Genomic DNA, 23,804 nt, shown 5'->3' with positions numbered 1-23,804 from the left:
GGATACCGGTACCCATCCCTACCCATGACATTACAACTTGATATGAGATTACAACTCTTGGCTGGTTTGGGAACTCACTGGGAGAGTAAGGTTTAGGTATCTCTGCTTAGACAGCTAGCCTTGCAGCTATGCAGCCCATTTGATTAAAAACTTAGGGACTTATAACCATTTCACTATGAAATAACAACTTATTTCATAAAGTACACTTTATGTGCTTTATCTATAACAGCTCTCCTCTTGGGTACGAGATTGTGGATACAAGCAGCAGCAATGAGCTTCCTCTGAAAAGTGGCTGGCCTCTCCCTTAGAGATAGGGTGAGAAGTTCAGTCATCCGGGAGGGAGTAGAGCCGCTGCTCCTCCACATCGAAAGGAGCCAGCTGAGATGGTTCGGGTATCTGACAAGGATGCCTCCTGGGCGCCTCCTGGGTAAAGTGTTCCGGGCATGTCCCACTGGGAGGAGGCCCCGGGGCAGATCTAGGACGCGCTGGCGAGATTATATCTCTCGGCTGGCCGGGGAATGCCTTGGTGTTCCCCCGGACAAGCAGAAGGAGGTGGCTGGGGAGAGGGAGGTGTGGGCTTTTCTGCTTAGGCTGCTGCCCCCGCGACCTGGCCCTGGATAAGCAGAAGAAGATGGATGGATGGACTCTCTTCTGAATCACCTACTGATTATATTCACAGTATTTGTTCACTGAACAAACACTTCTTTAGGGATTTGCTACCTTAGCTTAGCTCATAGTCAACTCGCTAGCAAGATGGCCTCATTTTCCTGCTCAGTTTGGCAGATTTTTAGCTACACTTCGGCCTCCTTTTGTAATAATATAATAAATGTACCATTTTTACAGTTCTGCTCACTGAATTGGAGAATTGGAAAATACTGTAGCTAATCAGGCCCCTGTAGTCAGTTTGGACAAACGTAGTTTAGCCACCATTAGCTTCCCCCCCAAGAGATTGTCCCAAGCAGCCAGGAAAACAGGCTGGCTGGATTACGGTGAGGAGGAAGCATAGTCCTAAACAGAAGCCCCTGGTACACCACCAATCTATTCATGTCTCTAATTGTTTTTGCCCACTAGGAGAATACTTTGGTTATTTGCAATTCTGTTTTGAGTCTTATGAAGTTAGCCATACAGTAAGGATTGTGCAAGGGGCGAGAGCAGGAAAGACTGAATGAAATTACAATTTACATTTTCAGTAATGACATCCGGTTACATCCATCAAAGTTTGCTAAAATTAATAATAATCAGTGTGTGTAACACTTGTCAGTTACCATGGAGTCACTGCCAAAGGTGGGAAGTAATGAAGTACAAATACTTCGTTACTGTATTTAAGTAGAATTTTCAGGTATCTGCACTTTACTTGAGTAGTTTTTTTCTGATAAATTTTTATAATTACTCCCTACATTTTTACACAAATATCTGTACTTTCTACTCCTTGGATTTTCAAAACAGGCTCGTTACATTTGTTTAATGCATCTGAGGGGAGTTATTATTTCAGCATTCAAACCTCAGAGTGATTTGATCCTAAACAGTAACATGTTCATGTGTTAATCACCAGGGGATGATGCATGAAAAGAGATGAAAGAGGCAAAACTGTGTGCCTTAGTCAGTCTCCATCAGCGTAACAAACATCAGCAAACACACAAACTGTTTGTGCGCAGCCTGTCGCACAATGTGTTGCTAGCTAAAGGTCCAGCTGCTGTATTTTAAAGAAAGAACTAACTTCACTCAGAGATGGAAGACGATAAGAAAGATGGGACAGGAAGAAGAGAGCTTAGATTTAAAGGTAAGGGCTGCTCAGTGGAAATGTGAAGCTTACATGTTAGTCCTTAAATCAAATATTGGGCCTGTACATGAAACATTGTGTTTTTTTTATATTGCGAAACACAGTGCAAAACAATCTCAGCAAGACTAACTGTGTTATTTAAAGGTTGCATGAAAATCCTCTGCAGGTTAGTGCAGGATAAACAGGTCAGTTTGCTGCACTGTGATGGATTTACAGTAAAGAGCAGTGTGTGACTGTTTCATGGTCAGAGTCAAGTCACATCAAGTCCTGCAGGTTTGAGGGTTTCCCCACCAGCTGAATCCCACTCTAACCCTTTCCCTACTCATTTTCCTGTTTAGAGGCAACGTCACTCTCTACAATGTAGGCAACAGAAAATAGAGCTATTTTTATTTTCCTGATGTTCTGCTTAAGTGATTCAAGCTGAGTAGCTTTAATTAGAAACAGTATTTAGAGTGAAAATAAGGTTTGCATTCAATATTATTTTATTATTACATTAATATTGCACAAGGTTCAGTTAGTTTGGCATAGAAATAGGTGGTAGAAATGTTCATCATGGAGCTGTTTCTTACTTTCTTACTTTGAGTATATTTCAAAGCCAGTGCTTCAACTTTTACTAGAGTATTTTGAACTCTACTATAGACTAGTATAGAAGGGTAAACCACGTTATAGCGTGGTTTACCCTTCATGGCCTCGATGATGTTTTTGTTGTGCAAGTTTGCATGTTTTTTTTTGGGTTTTTTTGACAGGGCATTGTGTTCTGCGTCAGAGAAAAAAAGTAAAGAAAAGCATCTCTGGGTCCAGGCAGGAACCAGAGATGCTCTACAAACTGTTTTGTTCCCAACTGACACATTGTTAGTTGTGTGTCTTGATGTCTTTGAGCCCGAGTCTATATCTGCCCATAGCACAAGAGGACCCGTGCAGTGGGCAGTCCTCTTCAAGTGTCTCTGTGTCAGACCTGTAGACATCGAGCTCATTGAGTCTTTAGATAATCCAGATTTTAAAATGCATACAGAAGGTTTATGGTGATTGGAGAACCAGTGAAGTACATACACCCTAATATGGGATCTTCCAAACTCACACATGAGGTGCACATAACATTGTTGGTTGAGATCACAGCCATTGTGAACAACTGACCACTTCTGCCTGTGTCCAGGGATCCTACAGATTCACACCTGTTTCATTGCTTACTCAGAAAGTAGATCCATGTGATCCAAGTTTGACCATAAAGACAAAAGTGTCACAGGGTCCAAAACTTGTCTCTTACACTCAAACTGTTCTATGACGTCATCAGAGACTATTACCTTGTTCCTCTTCTTAGTTCTATGAAGCATCTTGAGGCATCTTTTGTTGTGATTTGGCGCTATATAAATAAAATTGAATTGAATTAAATTGAGTTCTTCTTCACCACAGCCATTAAGTTTTTTTTTTTCACATAATCCACCACATCCTGTCATTCTGCATTTCTGTGTAGACAATTGTTATCCTTTATTTATCCACGTAAACGTCTCAATGAGATTGAAATTGTTTTCATACCAAAACACACAGATAAGCAGGAAACAATCCAAGTAGAGTTTTATAGATATAAAAACCAACCAATGGGGAAGTCTCTGGATACGCAAAAATAGCCACTTAGCAACAGGACACAACAGTGGTTTACATTCCACAGTCAGTAATAAAATGTAAGGCACAAATTGTTATTAAATTGTTAAATTTGGATTACACAGCATTCATCACGGTAAATGTCTTTCTGAAAGTGCTGTAACTAATCAGAACTAATGCTAAACCACATCCAAGTCTTTATGGCTTCTAATTTTCTGCTTCTACTTTCAGCTAAAACTGAGGTTATTGTACTCGGCCCAGTATGGTATCCAATTAGATTCCTGCTCTGGGTGGCATTACCTTGGGTTACTAATAGCCTGTAATTTGTAATTATCAGGACATCCTAAAAATCTCCTTTATCTCTGATATTTGGCTTCTCTTCATTGGCTCTGTTAAATCCAGGATCAGAATTTAAATCCTTCCCATTACATAATAATAATGATGATAATAATCAGCCCCCATAACTTTATAATACTTTATCACCCTATTAGAGCAGCTCACTCTTAGACTGGGGGCTTACTTATGGTTTGGGTATTTCAATGTAGAATGGGAGGCAGAGCCTTCTCTCTGGCTCTCTTCCACGCCTTGCCTTCCTCGTCTTCCTCCACTCAAGCCTGGTTCTGCTGGAGGTTTTTTCCTGTTATGGAGTTTTTCCTTCCCACTGTAGCCAAAGCTCATGACGGGGTGTTCTCTCTTTTCTTTGCAACATAAAGTGCCATGGGGCAACTGTTGTTGTGATTTGGTGCCATATAAATAAAATTAAATTGAACTGAACAAATACTTAAAAAAAAAAGCTGAAGATCTAAAATCACACTTTCAGATTACTGTTTATTGAAATGACAGGACTTTCTGCAGAAACACATGAATACTGAAACCTGATATATACACAGTTTAAATGTGTCCATCGGCAGCTACTTGGGTCAGTTTCTAGGACTAGAAGCCATCCACCAGGTGTTCATGTGAGCTGTTTACGGACACACTTGTTGAGTTTTAAGGCGTTTTAACGGTGCAGGGATGGAGACTGGTGCCAGTCACAGTCCACGGAGCAGATTTCCCAGCCAGTTGGTCGTCATCACACAGCATTATATTCCATATTTCTGCTTTAGCTCCTCCACCAGGCTGATGTACTCGTTCATGGCGTTCTCATTGCTCTTACCTGACAGACAAATTAAAAATGTGTTATGGAGAGGAAAAAAAGACAGACAGACTTAATGAACAAGCTAGTCCTGCTTTTACTTTCAGAGACTCTTTTTCATAGTTTGTTGACATGAGGACTCAAAGCCCTGCTTGACAAACTCAACACTACAACAACTCATGCAGTCCTGAAAGGGGGCTGCATGCAGCCGAGTACAAAGGATGAGGAACGCACCAGCCCAACTTTTTTTAAATCAAATGAGCTGCACTCCTAACTGAGGAAATCATCCTTTACGTTTAAGGTAACATCAACTTATTCAGCCTTTATGCAATAAAATGTACTGAAATTGTACTTATTAGTAAAATAATAAATGACAACAAGAAAACAAAAAATTAACAAATTTGTAATTCATTTTTAATTAATGAAAATAAATAAACTTAACATTTATTTTAGGTTTATTTATATTAGGTCATGTTTTTAGAATTACAGCTGGATATATTTCAAGTAAGCGTTCACTTTAAACATCATTTAAACACATCCATTTCCTTCCATTTATCCGGGGCCAGGTCACAGGGACCTGACCCAGACCTAGAGCAGGGCGATATGGCCAAAAATATTTATCACGATATATATTTGAAAATTTGCGATAACGATATAACCGACGATATAATTGATGCGAGACAAAATACAACTCCACAACATTACTAGCGCAAAAAGACAACCTTCCATTTATTTTCACTTAAACAAGAAGCTGGTTTTTATGTACATTAAAGCTTTATAAAAATGTAACAGTGCAAATGCAAATTCCTTGCTGAAAGTTTAACCAAAAGGCATTTCCAGTAGAAATGGGCTGACATATCCTGAGCATAACCATGTATAATATCCACTGAAGTTAAAAAGAGGTGCTTTGCAACATTAAACTGCAGTGTGCAGTACGTATTTTTCGGACCATAAGGTGCACGGGATTATAAGGCACATTAAGCGAAACAAAGCAGTCAGATGAATCAAACTTTATTAAACTCATTCTTCTTGCTTCCTCCACTTCTGTACCATTGATTCATTAATGTTGAATTCTCTGGCAGCTGCTCTATTCCCATGTTGTTGCAGTACATTAATGACTAACCTCGTGTTGTGGATGGATTATCTCAGTTGTTCTCCTGCCTGAAGGTCCGTTTACAGCATCCTGCCATGCGATTGCATTTGTCTCTAACCATGAAGAACCTTCACGTTAACTTTTATAAGTGGAAAAGTGTTAGTGTTCGTCCTCCAGCTTCACTGTTTATGTTATGCTAACATAGCTGTGTCGCTAGCGATCACGTAGCACATCATTATATACCAGCTAGCCCAACTTCAGTAACCCTACAAACGTCACTGCTGTTTAGTTTCCTGTCTTCATTTATGTTGGAAGTGATAGCAGAGCTGTACGTTTGATTTTTTTCAGAAATCTCTCAGTCAGAATTTGGTAACTAGCGAGCTAATAGCTTCCTGCTAACTTCTAACTCCGTTAAATGTAATAAATTTTGTTTTCATGGATGCCTGGAAGTTAAACTTTATAGTTACACCTGGTAAAGCAGCAACGCTGATCGTTTTATTAAAGATGAAAGAATTTAGACAGTTTTTAACTCTAAGTGATGCTGCAGTGCTCGTTTGACCTGAAGCATACGGAGTTTAGGACCCAGATTACTCCCAGATTTAAGAGCATCTTAGTCCGACAAATACGACAATAACAACGGCCGCTTGCATGTTCTGCAAAAAAATGTGCTTTGTCGTGTATCTGACGGAGAAACACCAAACCAGTTCCACATCACTGAAGTTGCACCATTTTTACAAACCAATTCTGGTTCATCTGTTTCACTCAACAACCGGCCATGTGCGTATGAAAACAAAGGCACTGCGCATGCGCGTTTTACTCCCATTCTATCGCGATATTTCATTTTCCTATCGTTGCCTAACATTATACCGGTATTACCGTGAACGGTATAATATGGCCCAGCCCTACCCAGACCCCCCTCTCCCCAGCCACCACCTCCATTCTTACTCACCCTTCTGCTTCTCCCAGGCATCCCATTTAGCTTTCCCAGTGAAATCAAACATCCCTGGACGAGCTTCAAAGACAAACAAAGCAAATTAAACAATTTAGTGGAATCCCGTGTAATGCATTTCAAATAAATATAGGACACATTCATTAAGGCCCAGCGACTTCAGTACAGAGCAAAGGGCTGCATTACATTGCAACACAAAAACATAAGAAACACTACTGATAATTATCTAGAATAGTTACATTTATGTGGAAATCTGAAAGTGAAACCACGATACACAGGAGCAGATCTAGCTCCTCAGAGAGTCTGTAGTACAGGTGTACGTCATGCATGTGCCAGTGGTTCTTATAGGGTGCATGTTCAGCGTAGCCAGTGTCAGACTCTTATCAACAGTTTGTGTGAGAGCAGTAACAGTGCTGAGCGCAGTATCATTTGAAATTTCTCACCTGTGTTCACATCACCCACGGTGGCCTGCTTGAACAGCGAGTAGATCTGCAACATCTCCTCATCAGTTGGCTTCGCCTTCAGCTGCTTGACCTCTGCTGCTGCTTCATCAAACTTAGTCTGTAGAAGACAGGACGACAACGTTGGGACAGTGCTATGTGCAAAAGGTAGATTTTTTCTTCCCAGCTGGAAGAGGAAGGACTTCTTAACACAGCTTTTCCACACATCCCTGTTTTACACTGGATGCTTATACTATTTTAATTTGCACACAGAAAGAAAAAACTAAATGTACCAGGGTCAAAATTATTAGCCCTCTTGTGCTGAGAGACAAAGCGACTGTCCGGGCCCAGTTTGCTGCTGACTGCTTGAGGTTTCCTTTCAAATTGTCACGTCCTTCTTTCTTAATGATTCCTTCTGCCTGGAAGAGATTCTACCAGGTCCATCCCCACAGCATAAGACTGCCATCAAAGTGTTTCACTGTGGGAATGGGGTTCTTTGGGGTTGTACACCGCCCTTCTTTCATAAAACATCTCTATGACCAAAAGGGCTCTAGCTTAATCTCAAAGGATGTGTTTCCAGTACATGCAATCTTACTCCAGATTGCCCATGGCATACTTCAGTCTGGACTGAAGGTGAAGTTTTTAACACTGCGAGTAAATAGAAGATAAAACTCTGTTTTAAAGTGGAAACACTTCATGCATGAAGGCTAATTTACCCCAGAGCCTTCCTCCTCGGCACAGTTTTCATTTATAAAGCTTTACAAAACCAAATATCACGGCTAACAGGTGGATTTTCCTGTGTCAGTGCAGCCAGCCAAACCACAAAGAACAGCTTACTGCTTAAGAGAGAGTGGAAGTCGACTGTATATAATTCCCCCTGACGATCAATAAAGTATTCTGATATCCTTAAATTCTGTAGATAAAACTGATTGTTACAGCTTGGGGAAATACAAAAGTGACCCCTTAGTCCCGCTGTTTTCCCTGAGTTATGGTTACACAGTTTCGAGAGCACGTGGTGCTCCATGGTGTAAATTAACCTTTACACATGATGTGCTTTATGTCCAAGTTAATTTGATTTGAGTATTACAAAGCACATCAGTGAACACCAACGTTCAGTGCTATGGGTTAATAGAAAGGTCCGTTTTTGTGGGCTGACCTGGTCATTTTTTTGCTGAAATAATTTGTTATTGTGTTCAAAAGAAAACTGGGATGTTTATAAATGACATTTAGGAAATGCTTCACTTCCTCTGCATAAAAGTAAAATCAGGATAGAGAATCAGTCTAGTCCAACCAGACAGTGAAACACTGTTTTATAACTCGCAAGTGATCGGTGCAATAAAGAACCGTTTTACTCGAGCTTACATCACATTTGCCTTTACCCAGTTTGCTCACATGGTTGCGACATTAGAGCTGCCCCATTCTTGGCTAAGTGGGCTGAAGGGCAGACTGAAGAAGACGTTATAAATGCCCAGTGGGGTGATTTTTCTGAAGTCGTACTGCAGATCAGTCTGCTTCCTGCACAAACACTACAGACATGAAGAAAAGCTGCATCGGGACAATAGCTCCCCCGCAGCCATTGTTACACACCGACTTTTTCTGCGCCCTCGGGCTGCATGAGCTGCTCTGTAGCTGCTAACAAGTCGTTGAACAAAGACTCCGCACAGCTGTCTGGGATGCTTTCACTTCAGGACACACGGCCTGCAGCTAAACCGCTACATCAGCTAACGGTCTTCCTTAACAGAAGGCGGCGGAATATAAACCAGTAATTTTATTCTTTTATACAGACCTGGAGCTCAGCCATGCTCGGTTAGTAGACCAACATAAGCCGGGGACTTGACTGTCAAACCATTTCCTCCTTCACGCCCTCCTTCCTATTGGCAATAACGTACCTCGGCCGTTCACTGGATGACGTGACCGCAATTGGAACCAATCATGTACTTACAACCAGAACAGTCGTGTCAGCGGGGTTCAGGATTCACGCTGTCACGTGATACACGGAGACTTATGCCAAAAAGTGATCGTCCAACAACACGTGATTTCCGATGTTTGTATGATGTCTTTACTCATATTGGTAAATAGACTGCACTCAGCAGGATTTACAAAGGAGTTATGTATCCAGTGTATAGCCAGTCCGGTCCTTTTGGCCACTTAAAATATGTTTACTAAACTCTTATTTTATGTGTTATCATTTCTGCTGCCCTCATGGCCAGATCTCACTTAAAAAATGAAGTTTTAATGTCAACGAGACTTTTTTTTAACTGCTTAAATAAGGGACACTGCCAACAGCTAATTGCGACTTCTACCTTGTAACAGGAATGTTGTTTGTGGCTCAGATGGCTTGATATCATACACGAGGCATACATTACACATATGGTTCAAATATTGCAGACTAACAAGTTATTTGTAGCATTTTAAATACGAGCAATCAATCAGTTTTTGGCAGACGATCACTATTTGGTACAACACTAGCAGTGCTTTCTGGAAAAACTATTAATGCATTGATTTACAATATACAATACCATATACAATTGTGTATGTGGATGCAGCAATATATATGCACTTTAACAGTAAACTATGTGAGGATTTGCCTGAACAGTTACTGTTACAGAATTATTCTCTAATTCTGTAATATTGGGTAAAACGCCAGTTATTAACCTGCTAATGGTAACCGTGAACTGTACAGAACAAGTTCATTTTATCTGGGTGAGTTTTATTTTTAAACCTGTTATTGTCTTCAAGAGCACATCTCAGTCTTGTGTGCTGCTATATCTAGATTATATTGCTAACTTCAAGAACTATTGCAAGGCTACATAAAAACAAGGTCCATTATGGTGACTGGAGACCCGAAACACGAGACATGCATTTATCCCCGCTTGCCAGTACATGATTTCCAACACCCCCAGATGGTAAGACAGGCATTGAGATGCCACCTCAACAGTACAAATAAGCTGTAAATATATATGGCCTGCCAGATACCCAGCTGGAACAATAAGCTGGTCACAAAAGGACATAAATGCGACTTGAAAATTCTATAAAATTCATGGACTTCTCCACCCAAGGTCTAGCACCCTAAGACATATGAGCAACAGACAGAGAGAGGGTGAGGATTAGTGCGTGTCAGAGGCATGCATGAATACATCAGGAAGATGAAGCCCTGAGATGAACTGTGCCTCAGGGAGCTGAGGACAGACAGTGATAAGGAGCATGAAGAGGAACTACACTACATTACCAAAAGTATTTGCTCATCTGCCTTGTAATATGTTGGCTCACATTTTGCAGCTATAACGGCTTCAGCTCTTTTAAGAAGCTTTTCCACAACACTAAAAATAACTATTTAAATAAACATAAAGAAATAAGGAATCATTAATTCAATAATGATCCACATGATTAAATTGCTTTATTTTATTTATTTATTTTTACTCTTTATTTTGAGTCAACATAAAAGAAGGGTAACAGTTCTCAACCACTGAAGTGGCATTAAGCCCTTTATATAGTGTCCATTTCCACCAGTTCCGTTCGAAGGCATCCAGTTTGATTCGTCATAGAAACTTCAGTTTATCTCCTCCATTATTTCCCTTTCAGCGACTCCTTTTCAGCCAGTTCTTGTGATAACTTTCTTCACAGCCACAGTCATTATTTTAAACATGTAGATGTTCTCTTTTTTAATCGTACCTTCTGGGATCAGACCAAGGTGTAAGACCTGTGGATCCCTGGGAAGTTCACACTGACAAAGTCCGTCTATCAGCTCGGCAACATCTGACCAGCATGGTTGTAGTTTATCACATGACCAAAAGAAGTGTAGGTGATTGGCCTTAATATGACCACATTCTCTCCAACATTGTTTTTTTTTTTTTTGCTTTAACGTGTTTGCTTTTAATATAAACTGTAATAAACGTACGGAATCCATAATCTTTCCGAGTTGGTCGTTGTCCCCTTTGAGGTCGGACCTCAGGTCTTTCAGAAGGTCACTCGGTGTTACGTCAGTCCAGGGTAGCCTTGGAGTTTCAGGTGGGCTAGAGTTAGCTTGCAGTGCTACTTCACTGGCTTTCGATGCTGATTTTCTTTTGATATTTTTGCATGGTTTGTTTGCCTCTTGTGAATCAGTTTCCCCTTTTATACCAATAGCGAATGATGAATCAACTTGTTTACTGGAGTTGAGTCCAACTTAATTTCATTGAGTTGATTCCTGCAAATGACAATTTTCCAACAAAAGAACTTAATGCTAATAGAAAGCAATTTATCAAAGTTGAAATCTGTTTCATGATTATTTTAAGTTCATGGTGTGATTAGAGTTATTCTTTGGATTGTTCAACATCAAGTCCAGAGTCTGGTTAACATAAAACTTTAATGGACTTATAACAACTTTCACATAGCTGCCACTCCATCCATCCTCTTCTGATTATCCTTATCAGGGTTGCAGGGGCGTCTGGAGCCTATCCCAGCTGTCATAGAGGCAGGGTACACCCTGGACAGGTCGCCAGTCTAACACATAGAGACAGACAACTATTCATACACACAGGCAATTTAGAATCACCAATAAACCAAACCCCACTAACAATTTAGTCTTCAGTCTTTGGACTGTGGGAGGCAGCCAGAGTACCCAGAGAAAACTTACACACACACATCATGCAAACTCCACACAGGCTTTTCTGTGTGGACAGTTAGTGGATTTGAACTCAGAAACTTCTTGGTGAAAGGAAAGAGTGCTAACCTTTAAAGAGGTTTGAAATCTCGCATGATCGTGTGACATGACGAGTCCAGACAACTAACCACTCTTTCTGGATTGTATCACATCATCTCAACAAGAATAAATTTAACAAGTGTTAAGTTGTTGAATTTCATGCAGATTGTATATGATTTAATTATGTTCACCACAGAAACATATAATTATTTTGTTCAACTTCCAAGTTAGACTCTTGTAAACATAATAACCACCCAATTTCACTTTTTGAATGAAGGTTTAGTACTGCGTTTATGGGAACATTTGATCGTTCATCAGTGCATTTATGACGACAGGACATTTGTGAAGCATTGCCTCCTATAACAGTACCACACCGGAAGCTCTTGAGAGCACCCACTGTGGCCATGGAAGTGATTGGATGGGTGAGTGGATACGTTTGGTAATACAGTGTATCCACCAGCATGTTTGTACACTCGTGTCTTCAACCCAGCTGCAATGGCCGCGGCGCAACATACCAAAAAACAAGAGATGCACGTCTGACCGATGCACATAGCACCTGTGACACAAGCAATGTGTGGTCATCATGAAAATGGCCCAAGGAAGCAGACACAGGCTTCTCCTGAGTGGTGGTTTCAAATTCAGCAGGTTCAGACTGATTGGTTTAAATCCAGTCTTTAAGTCTGACGTCATTAGCCGTGTCCGGTCCCAAACTCTGCTGCACGTCCATAAGTCAAGCGAACACTGCAACATCACTGAGAGTTGAAAAATGGTCTAAATTCTTTCATCTGTAATAAAATGATCAGCGTTGCTGCTCTACCAGGTGTAACAATTAAGTTTAACATCCAGGCATCCATGAAAACAGGATTTATGACATTTAACAGTTAGAAGTTAGCAGGGAGTTAGCTCGCTAGCTTCCATCTAAATACAATATAGCATGTCCTGACTGAGGGGTTTCTGAAACAAAATAAGACGTACAGCTCTGCTATCACTTCTGACATAAATTAAGACAGAAAACTAAACAGCAGTGATGTTTGTAGGATTACTGAAGTCGGGCTAGCTGATATGTAACGATGTGCTACGTGGTGGCTAGCTACACAGCTACATTAGCATAACATAAACACAGTGAAGCTGGAGGATGAATGCTAATTTTTTACCACTCGATAAAAGTTAACATGAGGGTTCCCGATGGTTAGGGACAAATGCAATCGCATGGCAGGATGCTGTAAACCATAGGTGTCAAACTCTGGCCCGCGGGCCAAATTTGGCCCGCAGCCTATTTACTTTTGGCCCGCGAAGCCATACCAAATTACTATTAGAGCTGGCCTACTGGTATTATACAGCTAATATATATATTGTTTAGTATTAAGCTTTGCTTGTTCCATATTGAGTTTTTCAGCTAAACTTGTTTGAGTCCATAAGAAAAGATTCATTCTTATATCTGGAGGAAGATTTTTTTTTTTCAATAAATATTAATGTTAGCCCGCGACTTTGTTCCATTTTGAATTTTGGCCCACTGTGTATTTGAGTTTGACACCCCTGCTGTAAACGGACTGACTGTTTTTAGGGGCTTGTTGAGATTAAATAGAACAAGATACAAAGCACTAAAACATGTTAAAAACACAACAGCCTTATTAAATGCAGAGTCGTTTGGACCCGGAAGCAGGATTCGTCACGTCATCACTTGTGTACTGGATACACACACACGCAACCCACCTGTGAGAGAACGTGTGTGTTTGTCTGTGTCCATGTTTGTAAACATTGTTACAAATATGAACATGCACCTGTGTGTGTGTTTGTGTCAGAGGGGTGTTTACAAACAATCACAATCAGAAACATCCTGCTTAGAGTTTATAGAGTCACACTGAGCTGACCTCAGATCTGTGTCATTTATTTCAGCACGTCTTTTTTCAGTTTTTGGTACTGTTGCATTTTACACTCACGCTCGACATTTTGGTGATCTTATGCAAGTTCATTCAATAAGTTTAAATTTGAATATTTCAAATATTTTAGCATGTTTTGTGCTAGAGAAAAAATTAAAAGTTTTTCCCAAGACCTTGGATTATTAAAATATTACTAGATTGTTTTCTATATTGTTTTATATCTTGTATGGTTTTCAAACAATGACAGTTTAAGTTTTGAAGAATTTGATTTTTTATGAATCACCCCGTCCACTGCATAATCGCCTGCTGTTGAGGTTGACAATCTAAAAAATGACTTTTCCACACTCAAACTTTCTGCCTGCGAGTTTAATTTGAACTCACTTAGTCAGACTGCTTAATTGACATAGAAACACAGAGTCATACACTCTCACAACACTGTGTCACTGCCATGTGTGTCTGTATCTATACTTGTAAATGGTTTTAGGTGGGGATGTGCACGTGTGTGTGTGTGTGTGAGGGGCAGGGGGTTTTACAAAGTGCCACCAATCAGAGGCATGTTTTTGGTTTTATTTAGCACATTTTCAGTTTTTGGGACTCCTTCAAATAAAATACATTAACTCTGCTTTGACTATAACGTGATGAGTTAAGAGTGTAAAAAACCTCAGATAATCATTATGTGAAGGCAAACGTTAGAACAGAGTCTCAGACTTAAATGAGCTGTGGCCATTGCTGGCACTGTCATCTCATTGGAGGGCCGCAGTTTTTTTGTGCTACTTGAACATTAAACAAACAAGAAAACAACCACAAATATTTCTGGAAACGTGGTGTTTTTGTTCTTTTAAAATTAAAAATATTGTATAAAAAGACAAAACTGCAAACGTGAAGGCAGTTTCCCCCTCACTCTTTACTAATCGAAGCCTTTCATTGAAGCAAATAAACACATTGGTCCTCTCTGCCTGTCCACACACGTGGCAGCACTTCTATCATTTTGCTCGTATTTAACAAAATAAAATTGCAGACATAAGTGTCCACATGAGTGTTTGCCTGTCACTGAACTAACATATTCGGTCATTTGGAGAATTTGTTTTAACATTGCACTCAACAAACAAATCCTCCCTAACAAACGTCACTTCAAGGGCCAAATTGCATTACATTCCATCACATCAATACACGGGCTGCACGTAGGGGTGACGTGGGCTGCATGTGGGCCCCAGGCCACGAGTTTGAGACCCTTGTATTAGAACAATTGAGGAACTTCCCAAGAACATTATAGAGAATTCTGAGTCTGACAGACTTTATTCCATCCATTGTTGCTTCAAACGTCCCCCCCCCAACAACAAAAATGGGAGGAGCTTCTCAGTGAAAGTGTGTCTGTGGGTGTAGACCTTTGTGTCGTTTTCAGAGTCATAGAAGGGTACAGGGTCTCTGGTACAGACAGTCATACTGTATGAGTCCTTTAAAATGTGAAACAAACTCCAAAGCTCTACGAGGTTCACTCAGTTTATACGGATGACGAGCTTCAAGAGAATCCTAAAGTTTCATGTAACTTCTTCTATTTCACATTTATTGAAACGAATGTTCCCCTGAGAACAGTCAAAGCATCTTTCTCTCCATCTGTGTTTCAAAGAGGTCTACATCGCGTTCTTGAACCGCACATTTTATTAGCAAAAGTATCCACTCACAATTACATTGGCAACAAAGTATGAAAAAATATAAACACGTCTGAAAACATCTCTGAATTACACTGAGAACACAAACATTTTACTCATGATCACAGAGAGCAGAGCGAATGCTGGAGATGTAACATTGTTCCTTAAAACCTTTAAAACTTTCAGCATATCTACAACATCACCAACAACAGAAAGATGTTCATAAAAGTCATATTCACATAAAAAAAAAATTAATATTAAATAAAACGTCCTGTTAGTCTGCTGGATAATAAGCTTTGACTTTAAAGGAGAAAAAAAAAATCCCACAAATGAAAACAGTCCAGTAGCAACATGACAAAACTTGTTCCAGGCAGACCTGTGTATATGAACTGTCCTCTGACGCAGTCACCAGGCAGTTTGGGGGTTTGCTTTATAGAGACTGTAGTCTGCTTTCCTGAAGAAGGCCACTTCTGTCTCATGAGCTAAAGAGGACAAACATGTCAAAGTTAAAACACACCTCAGATTTTTAAACAGGTATGTTCAGAAAGTCTTCCATTTTTATGAAGTTTGAAGTGGATCACAGTCAATCACAGCTCTCCTTCATATAAGTCAGAAGACAGTTATTTTTATTCATTTTTTTTTAATGGACAGTTGAGGTGGGATCTGAGATGTGTCTTGACTGAACTGTTACTAAATTCATAAACTGCCCGTCCCACAGCTGGTCGTGTATGTTCGAGAGAAGAACAACAAAATGTTTAAAGATTTGCCTGCTGAGTGTAACATACCCAAACTGGATTAAGGCATAAATCTACTGACAGATTAAAAAACAAGTCTAAACAATGCATCGCAGTCAAAATGATGAAGCTAGGTAAGCAGAAACCTGAGAGTCACTGTCCAGTTCCTTTATAGAGATGGAAGAACCTCACTGAAGGACAACTTTTGCCATTCAATTCTATTTATATCTTTATATTTATTTATTGAAATCATTTGTTTATTATAAGGTAAAGACGTTACAATGATACACAGACAACTGAGCAAACCCCAAAAATCAGATGGCCTCCAATCAGATTGTTCAGACATGTTTTATTCATTTACAAAGGAAACTAAAATCCACTCAGTTTTGGTTGTTATGAAGAACTATGTTTAGACTGCTCTGGAAACAGTAAACTGAACAACGATGAAATCACTGAATGCGCATCACGGGCCTTTCTCACTACATTATATTCAAACCACATGTTATTATTGTATCACTACTTCTATTTGAAATTCAATTTGAACAGGGTGAATTTTGGGGCATTGTGCAAATAGACTGAAAGGTTTGGGTTTAGAAACAATGAACTCGAGCAAAAGGCAACAGTGAATATAATCACAGGCACAAATGTAAAAAGAGATGTTTTGAGTCGCCCCTTATTTCTTTGTATTTTCTAGGAAAATGGGAAATAAGAACAGGGCAAAAACAGCTTGTACAATTCTAACGTCACTGGGGTCAACACAGCTCACAGCTGACTGTTAGCTGGGATGTTACTCAAAGTTACATTGGTCGGCTGGTGATGGTGGCTGTGCTGATGCGAATCAGGCTCATTTTGACAAATTAGATTTATGATTGAAAATAATCTCTCCGTCTCTCAGACAGACATTGTTACTGATTTTGTTGCCTGTTATAATCAGGCTCTGGCTGCTGTGCTGAGGACAACACAAGTTTAGCTTTCGTGTCACTGTGTTCTTTGCTAGCTTCATGTTAGCATGTTTGTTTTGGACAGGCTTGTAAAGCGTTGATGTGTCAGCAGCATAGCGCATGAATTGAAAACAGTAAGTTGTTACATTACCACATTCATGAAAAAATGTAAAGTGAATACAGTAATGTGTTACTTTGGACCAAATTATAACCAACACTGCTCTACAGCAAACACTCAGCAATGCAAATCTTACCAACACCAGCAGCTCTGAGGGTTTGGCCTTCATGTAGAACCAGAGTTTCATCATCATCTAAACTCATCACTAACTCGTTTGTCTGAAAACAAAGGAAAAAAGATAAAAATTGCAAGTTTGAAATGCAAACTATTTCTGAAATAAGATGATATAATAACTGAAATAATATTTCTGGAATGTACGGCTAAAATTACTGAGTTGATTCTGAGATCAATCCCAAATTCTGAAAGTGGATTAAAGGGAATTAAATGATTTAGTTGTTGAAATACCAGCTGAGTGAACAGATTTTGATTTCCTTTATTTTCTCTCACAGGGATCATGCCATTACAAAAGAGGGAAGTTATATTAAAGTGGAAGACAAAATAGTCAGGTCCCTTTGAAAATGTCATTTTTTAAAGTACTCCTTAAGGGCAGACCACAACACTCGTGTGTCCTACAAGCGGACACTCCACAGCCTTCACACAGATACCTTTGCTCCATGAGCCTGATGGATAATCTTCATCGTGTCTGTAAGGGGAAAAAGGATGGAGTCAGATTCAGAGCATAAACTTCACACCAACAAAGTTTACATAGACCTTTGGTCAAAACTTTACAGATATCATGAAGGTTGTTTTCAGTTGTTAATGGTTTTTCTTCCCCCACTGTGGAATGACTGTACAGCAGACATCTTTAATGACCAACAAACAAGAACTGGGTGCAAAAGTGTGAATTTATTTTTACATTGTCTCTAATCCACACAGGCTCGATACACAACAGTGCTGTCACTCGACTTGCAGTGACCATCAAAACGATGAAAAAAAAAATTGCTGTAAACGGTTTATTTTGCGACACCACGAAACAAACGATAGCGTAAAATGAAACAGACGTTTTTATATCGTCATCCGATATATGTCGTTGTATCGAACAGTCCTAGTATAAACCTCTGACCACAACTGTATATAATGATCCCATGTGCATTTTCTTTTATAACCAAATGTTCATAAAGTGATTACATTTATTTATACAAATACAATTTGATTCTGACTTTAAGAGCTCTGTTAGCGGGCCCTTAAGAGCATCGCCTCACTCTATGTACATTTCTTTAAAAGTCCCGTTCAGCATGGATTTTTTTGTCTGTTTGTTTTTTTGTTTTTTGCCCTACATCGCCGTCCTTCTTCCCCGCTGTTTTTCTTTCCACAGTCAAGTCTGTCCCGTGTGTAGCAAGTGAAAATAAAATAAACAATAAAAGGTGAATCAAATAGGCTGGAGCGGTCCATTTAGTAAAGTAAATCCGTTGGGCATCTTTCTTTGCCTTTAGACAATAATTCTGATGGCAAAAGAACCAAACAGGACAGGCTGGGGGAAAAAAAAAAAAAAAGGTCCCGTTCAGCCCTGAGATCCAGCAGGAGCAAGAAGCACTCTGTGTGTGCAGCTTTTACACTGGGCAATCTTTACCTTTAAGGGACCAGTATTATATTTTGTATATATTCGTTTTGTTGTCTTAATCGATCAGATAAGCACTTTATTAAGAAGGGAAAAGTCGTTAGAGAGCAAAAAGGATTGCACAACACAATTTTATAATGCAATAATTAGCTTTAGTCATGTTTCCTGTCCTTCACAACTCTTGTGAGAGCTGTGTTCACTAGTGATGTGTGACTCCACTGATTTCCTTTCTGATCTGATACCAAGTAGAATTCAGGGCGGTATCGACGATACTGATCAGATACCCTGTACAAAAACTTAATTTTTCATTGCATTTCATAATCCAATAATTAATTGTATTATGTAACTGTAATAATAATATAATAATATTGCTTCATAATGATTACAGGACATCAGATTACTTGTTCTTATCACTTAATAATGCAGAGTTCATCATATAGAAATAAAAAACTGAAGTTGTGGCTATTTGAACACGTTGACTGCCTGCAGCACTGAAGGACTCCGTGAGAGACGTCTGTCTCGCCCTAGCAGCACCTGTCCCTGTCCTCCTCTTCAGTTCGCCTCAACATACGCTCGTCATATTCTGTGATATGATTTACTCTGAGGTGCTTGACGAGGTCAGTGCTGTTGCCACAACATCTCACTTTCTTGCCACATGTATCGCAAACCGTGTCGTGGCCGTTTGTGGAGGTAAAATACGTCCACACATGACTCCGTTTCACTCAGCCATTGTTGTGAGTGCGCACGCCGGCGGCTGCAACACATTTATTTCACACATGACAATGAAAGGCGGAAGAGGAAGTAGTTCCTTCCAATGTAGACAATCCGAATGTTATAGTTTCTTTCCACTGTGTTCCTGTTAATGATAAACTACTAATTTACCCCAAAGTACTAAAATATCGATATTTTAATGTGAGAATCGATTCTAGAACATAAATTACTGGTATCAGAAGAATCGATATTTCAATATCGATCTGCACATCACCAGTGTTCACACTCCAAGTCGAACTCTCTCCCATGAAGTTCTGGACTCCACCAGGCTGCCATCTGTCATATTATTTATGGACAGAAAATCCAGGTGCAGCCAGTAGGCTAGCAGCTGAGTGGGAAACGAGTCTGAGGGCATGGTTCTCAGTCAGAAGGACCCACGCTGGATTTGGAGCAAATTTAAGTATCGGACTGTCTTGCTTGCAAGTAAGAGAAAAGTGAATCACTAGAGTAACGGATTGGTGCAGCGCCTGCTGTAGCTACACCCACCTATGGTCACGGGCTGTGTGGAAATACCAGCCACCCTTTGGGGGAAGGTTGTCTTAGAAATTTGGTGAGTAGCTCAGTCACTGGGGAGAGGGTCAGAATAGAGCCGCTACTCCTCTACACTGAAAACAGCCAGCTGAGGTGGTGTGAGACACCTAGGAGAGGAGTTCGTAATCTAACTTTGCCCCGTGTTTCACTATGGGAATCGCCTTGGTATGACCAACTACGGAAGCTCCAATGACACCACGTTTGAGCTGTGCTCAGGGCTCCGCCCCCTTATTCTAACACCACCGACCAGCCTCTCCTAACTCGGGATGGCAACATCCTGGGCTTTGCTCAGAGGTGCATCAGTCCAGTTCGTGCGGTTTTATAGGCTGGATGTTGCACAGTCATCCCTGGGTCAGTCAGTCCTGGAATCTAGCGCCTCAGGTCCACCCTGAGATCCTGGAGTAGTGCTGGAGCATAGCTTTGGGCACAATCCGGTAGTGGGCCATATCTCCCGTGGTGAAACAGAGCAAAGTTAGAAAAAGAATGATGGGTCACTTCATGGATCTCTGATAACAGAGTGAGATGTTTCACCAACACTTCCGTCCTTGTTTGGGTGCGGAAAGAAAGAGTGATTACATTTCTGTTCTGGTGTTCGTGTGTTTATTTAAATCATTTTGTATCAAGTAAACACATCACTACTGATGTTTAGCTTTAACTCCAGGTAACTATGTGAGTTCTATGTAACAACAACAACAGCAATCTAAACATGACATGTGGGTAGGATGAGAACATTGCTCTAATGACAGCTGTAAAAAATTATGAAGACAAATGAAGTAATGCATACATACCATAACCATATTTCCTGAAAGGAGGTGGAAATCCTGGCCTTGTTGCAATATCTGAAAGAAATTGTTGGATTCAATCAAGATTTTATCTTCTTATTCATGTGTGAAAACACACAAGGTCGAGAATCCTAAAAGACTCGTCTAATAAAGACCCCCCATCTGTCCCACTGGGGTTTTTCACAGCTGTTTTTGTGTCTATGTGGGACACACACAGGGTGGAGCAACAGTTTGCTAAACACAATCACAGACTTTAGAGGGGAAAGCGCAGACCTCGGCCTCTGTGTGAGGATCTAAACGTATTCTACGCTCGATTCGACACAGCGAACACCACGAGACCGACCGCCTCACCCTCCTGCTCTCCCCAGCCTTCACTCCCCTCAGACGCAGTGCCAGGTCCACCACAAAGACCGTTACAACCTGGCCTGAAAATGCTCTCTCCAAACTACAGGCCTGCTTCACACAGACTGGGACAGGTTTGAACACCAGGAGCTAGAAACAGTCACAGGATCAGTACTGGACTACATCAAGTTCTGTATCAGAAATGTGACTGTGGACAAAAGCATTCGGGTTTTCCCAAACCAAAAACCAGCCAAGTCTGTGAAGCCATCTTCAAGTCAGGTGACAGAGCTCTGTACACGGCTGCTTGAGCCGATCTGAAAAGGGAAACTAAAAAAGCCAAAACAGACCACAAAGGAGCACAGAGTCCCACCTGTCCAGCGCCAACACACAGGAGGTGTGGGAGGGCATACGAGACAAACTACAGAGGCTGTGAAAACAGAAAGCCTGAGTGTGCCGCTGGCAGACGAGATAAATCATTTCTTTGCCCAGAAACATCTCAACAGCAGCACTCATCTGCTCCAGCCCTGCTCCCATCCTCACCTGGTTCCTGCACTGCTCCACTCACCCTAACTGAGGATATTCCTAGCAGTGAACCCCAGGAAGGCTGCTGGTCCAGACAGAGTACCTGGCAAGATGCTGAGAGCATGTACCCACCAGCTCACCCTCATCTTCAGCCTCTCACTGGATCATGCAGCCACCCCATCCTGTCTAAAATCAGCCACAATCATCCCAGTGCCAAAGAAGTCTCCCATCACCAGCCTGAACGATGACCGCCCTGTGGCCCTCACGCCGTACTCATGAAATGCTTCGAGATACTAATGCTTCAGCACATCAAGGACCACCTTTATGTTCTAGACCAAAGACCCACAGACTCAAGAACAGTTTCTTTCCAAGAGCCTGAACTCACACAAGGACTCCCCCCACACAGACTGCAAACTACGATCACGACTGTGCAATATTTAATTTATGCGCAATAACCCACACTGTAAATACATAACACCATTTATTTTTGCCCTATATCTGTATATTTTATATTTTTCTTTTCCCACACGTTTGCACTGCAGCTCTGAATCTCACTGTACATGTGTATAGTGACAATAAAAGGCATTCTATTCGACTCTACTCTGTTCTATTCTAAACATGACATCACTGGTTTTGTTTGTTGCAGTCAACAGACTCACATTAGTTTATGTTAGTTAACCACAGAGTACCGAGAACTCAGCAAAATAAGAACACAAACTAAAACCAGTCTAAGGGCGTTGCTTCTGTGCTGCCTCTGACTGTAGCAACCACTCTTAGGTTAATAATATAAACTGCCCACTTTCACTCAGTCTACTACGTAGTAGGCGAGTCTTCGTTTTTCGGCCCTGAAACAGGAAAATGTGCCTGTTAGCTGTGATGTTGGGGTTTGTGCCGCCTGTCACGCTCTGTACTGCCGCAAGAGGGCGCCAAACATGTGCTTAAAACATTAAGGACTTGTTTCTTATATCCACCTACACAGAGAGCAGGGCTCATTGTTGTAAATTAACCTTTATATATGAAGTGTTTCATATCCAGTTAAAACCAAAGAACTCTAAGTTTTGAAGCTCTCCCGTCCAGCTGCAGTGAATCCTGGGATTTCTGCCTGCGCAGTGTTTTTAAAGGTTTGTTTCGGTGAACAGATGCTGACACGGGGTACACACGCACGGCTCTCACCGTCTTTGACGAGCTGCATGAAGTCCTGTACGGTCTGCTCCAAGCGGACGCCGTGAAACACAACCGGCTTGAAGTTCCTGTGTTCGAAGGACCTCACCAGGCGGACGGTGACCACAGCTTCAGCAGTCATGCTGCTCTGAACCCGAACACTCGTCTGGTAACGCGTAGCTGTCCTTCTTCCCCTAAGTTTTATTGGCGATTGGCAAACAATAAAATGGTGCATTACCGCCACCAACTGGTGTGGAGTGTGTACTGCAACGTCGCTCACAAATCCTCCAAAACAATTTACCCTGTTTTAAAGCCTGATAACTTTCACTTCTTGGGTTCTTTTGCAGTTACTCAATAAGATCCAGTTTCATTTGTAGGTTTCTGAGGTTTTGGATCAGTTGCCTTCTCTCTACCTCCCCTGTATTGGCCATTCATCCACACACTGGTGAGGGCAGCTACATGTAGCCACAGCCACCTTGGGGCGCATTGACAGAGGCGAGGCTGCCGGACACTGGCGCCACCGGGCCCTCTGACCGCCACCAGTAGGCAACGGGTGAAGTGTCTTGCCCAAGGACACAACGACCGAGACTGTTGGAGCCGGGGCTCGAACTGGCAACCTTCCAATTACAAGACAAACTGCCAACTCTTGAGCCACGATCACCCACATGTTCTGTTTCCTCTTCTCCACAGTAGTCACGTTTATCTGTATTATGTTTACCTGCCATGAATAAAGTCGTGTTCAAACCAGTCTGCCCAAAACTTTTCTTCATTTTTCGCCTTATGATACTCTTTATCTTTGTCTGACAGAAGTTAATAGCCAGGTCAACTAACACATTTTTGTGGCTTCCTTTGCAGCTCTGTCTGTCATTTCATGTGCTCTGACTCCAAAATAAGCTGGAATCCATAAAAAGCCAACTTTTAAGTCCCATCATGTTTATTCTGTAACATGTTTGCTGAACCTCTGTTGCTGTCCTTCTTCTTCTTGTTAAGTTTTAATGGCAGATAGCAAACATACCACAAACTGGTATGGACTGTGGACGGATATGAAGGTTAAAACAAACAAACAAAACCCTCAAATCCTGTCAAACACTATAGTCCATCTTTAAAAATGTGTCCGTCAGCGGGGGAGCTGGCCCCA

General features: G+C 41.0%; 2 protein-coding genes across 2 annotated transcripts; both read right to left on the bottom strand.

Moving 5' to 3' along the window:
- Positions 1-4,187: 4,187 nt before the first annotated feature.
- Positions 4,188-8,926, bottom strand: dbi (diazepam binding inhibitor (GABA receptor modulator, acyl-CoA binding protein)). The gene is made up of 4 exons (XM_005751579.2): positions 8,783-8,926; positions 7,000-7,117; positions 6,557-6,619; positions 4,188-4,535 (listed from the first exon to the last, which is right to left on the bottom strand). The coding sequence occupies exons 1-4, from the start codon at positions 8,795-8,797 to the stop codon at positions 4,462-4,464; spliced, it is 270 nt and encodes an 89-aa protein (XP_005751636.1). The 5' UTR covers positions 8,798-8,926; the 3' UTR covers positions 4,188-4,461.
- A 6,274-nt stretch (positions 8,927-15,200) lies between these two features.
- Positions 15,201-22,863, bottom strand: cunh2orf76 (chromosome unknown C2orf76 homolog). Its single transcript, XM_005751578.1, has 5 exons — positions 22,679-22,863; positions 20,648-20,698; positions 17,605-17,642; positions 17,136-17,217; positions 15,201-15,688 (listed from the first exon to the last, which is right to left on the bottom strand). The coding sequence occupies exons 1-5, from the start codon at positions 22,806-22,808 to the stop codon at positions 15,612-15,614; spliced, it is 378 nt and encodes a 125-aa protein (XP_005751635.1). The 5' UTR covers positions 22,809-22,863; the 3' UTR covers positions 15,201-15,611.
- Positions 22,864-23,804: the final 941 nt, after the last annotated feature.

Source organism: Pundamilia nyererei, unplaced genomic scaffold (assembly GCF_000239375.1).
Source record: "Pundamilia nyererei isolate P.nyererei 1_Seehausen unplaced genomic scaffold, PunNye1.0 scaffold00316, whole genome shotgun sequence".
Taxonomy (NCBI): domain Eukaryota; kingdom Metazoa; phylum Chordata; class Actinopteri; order Cichliformes; family Cichlidae; genus Pundamilia; species Pundamilia nyererei.
This window is presented reverse-complemented; position numbering and strand designations above follow the sequence as displayed.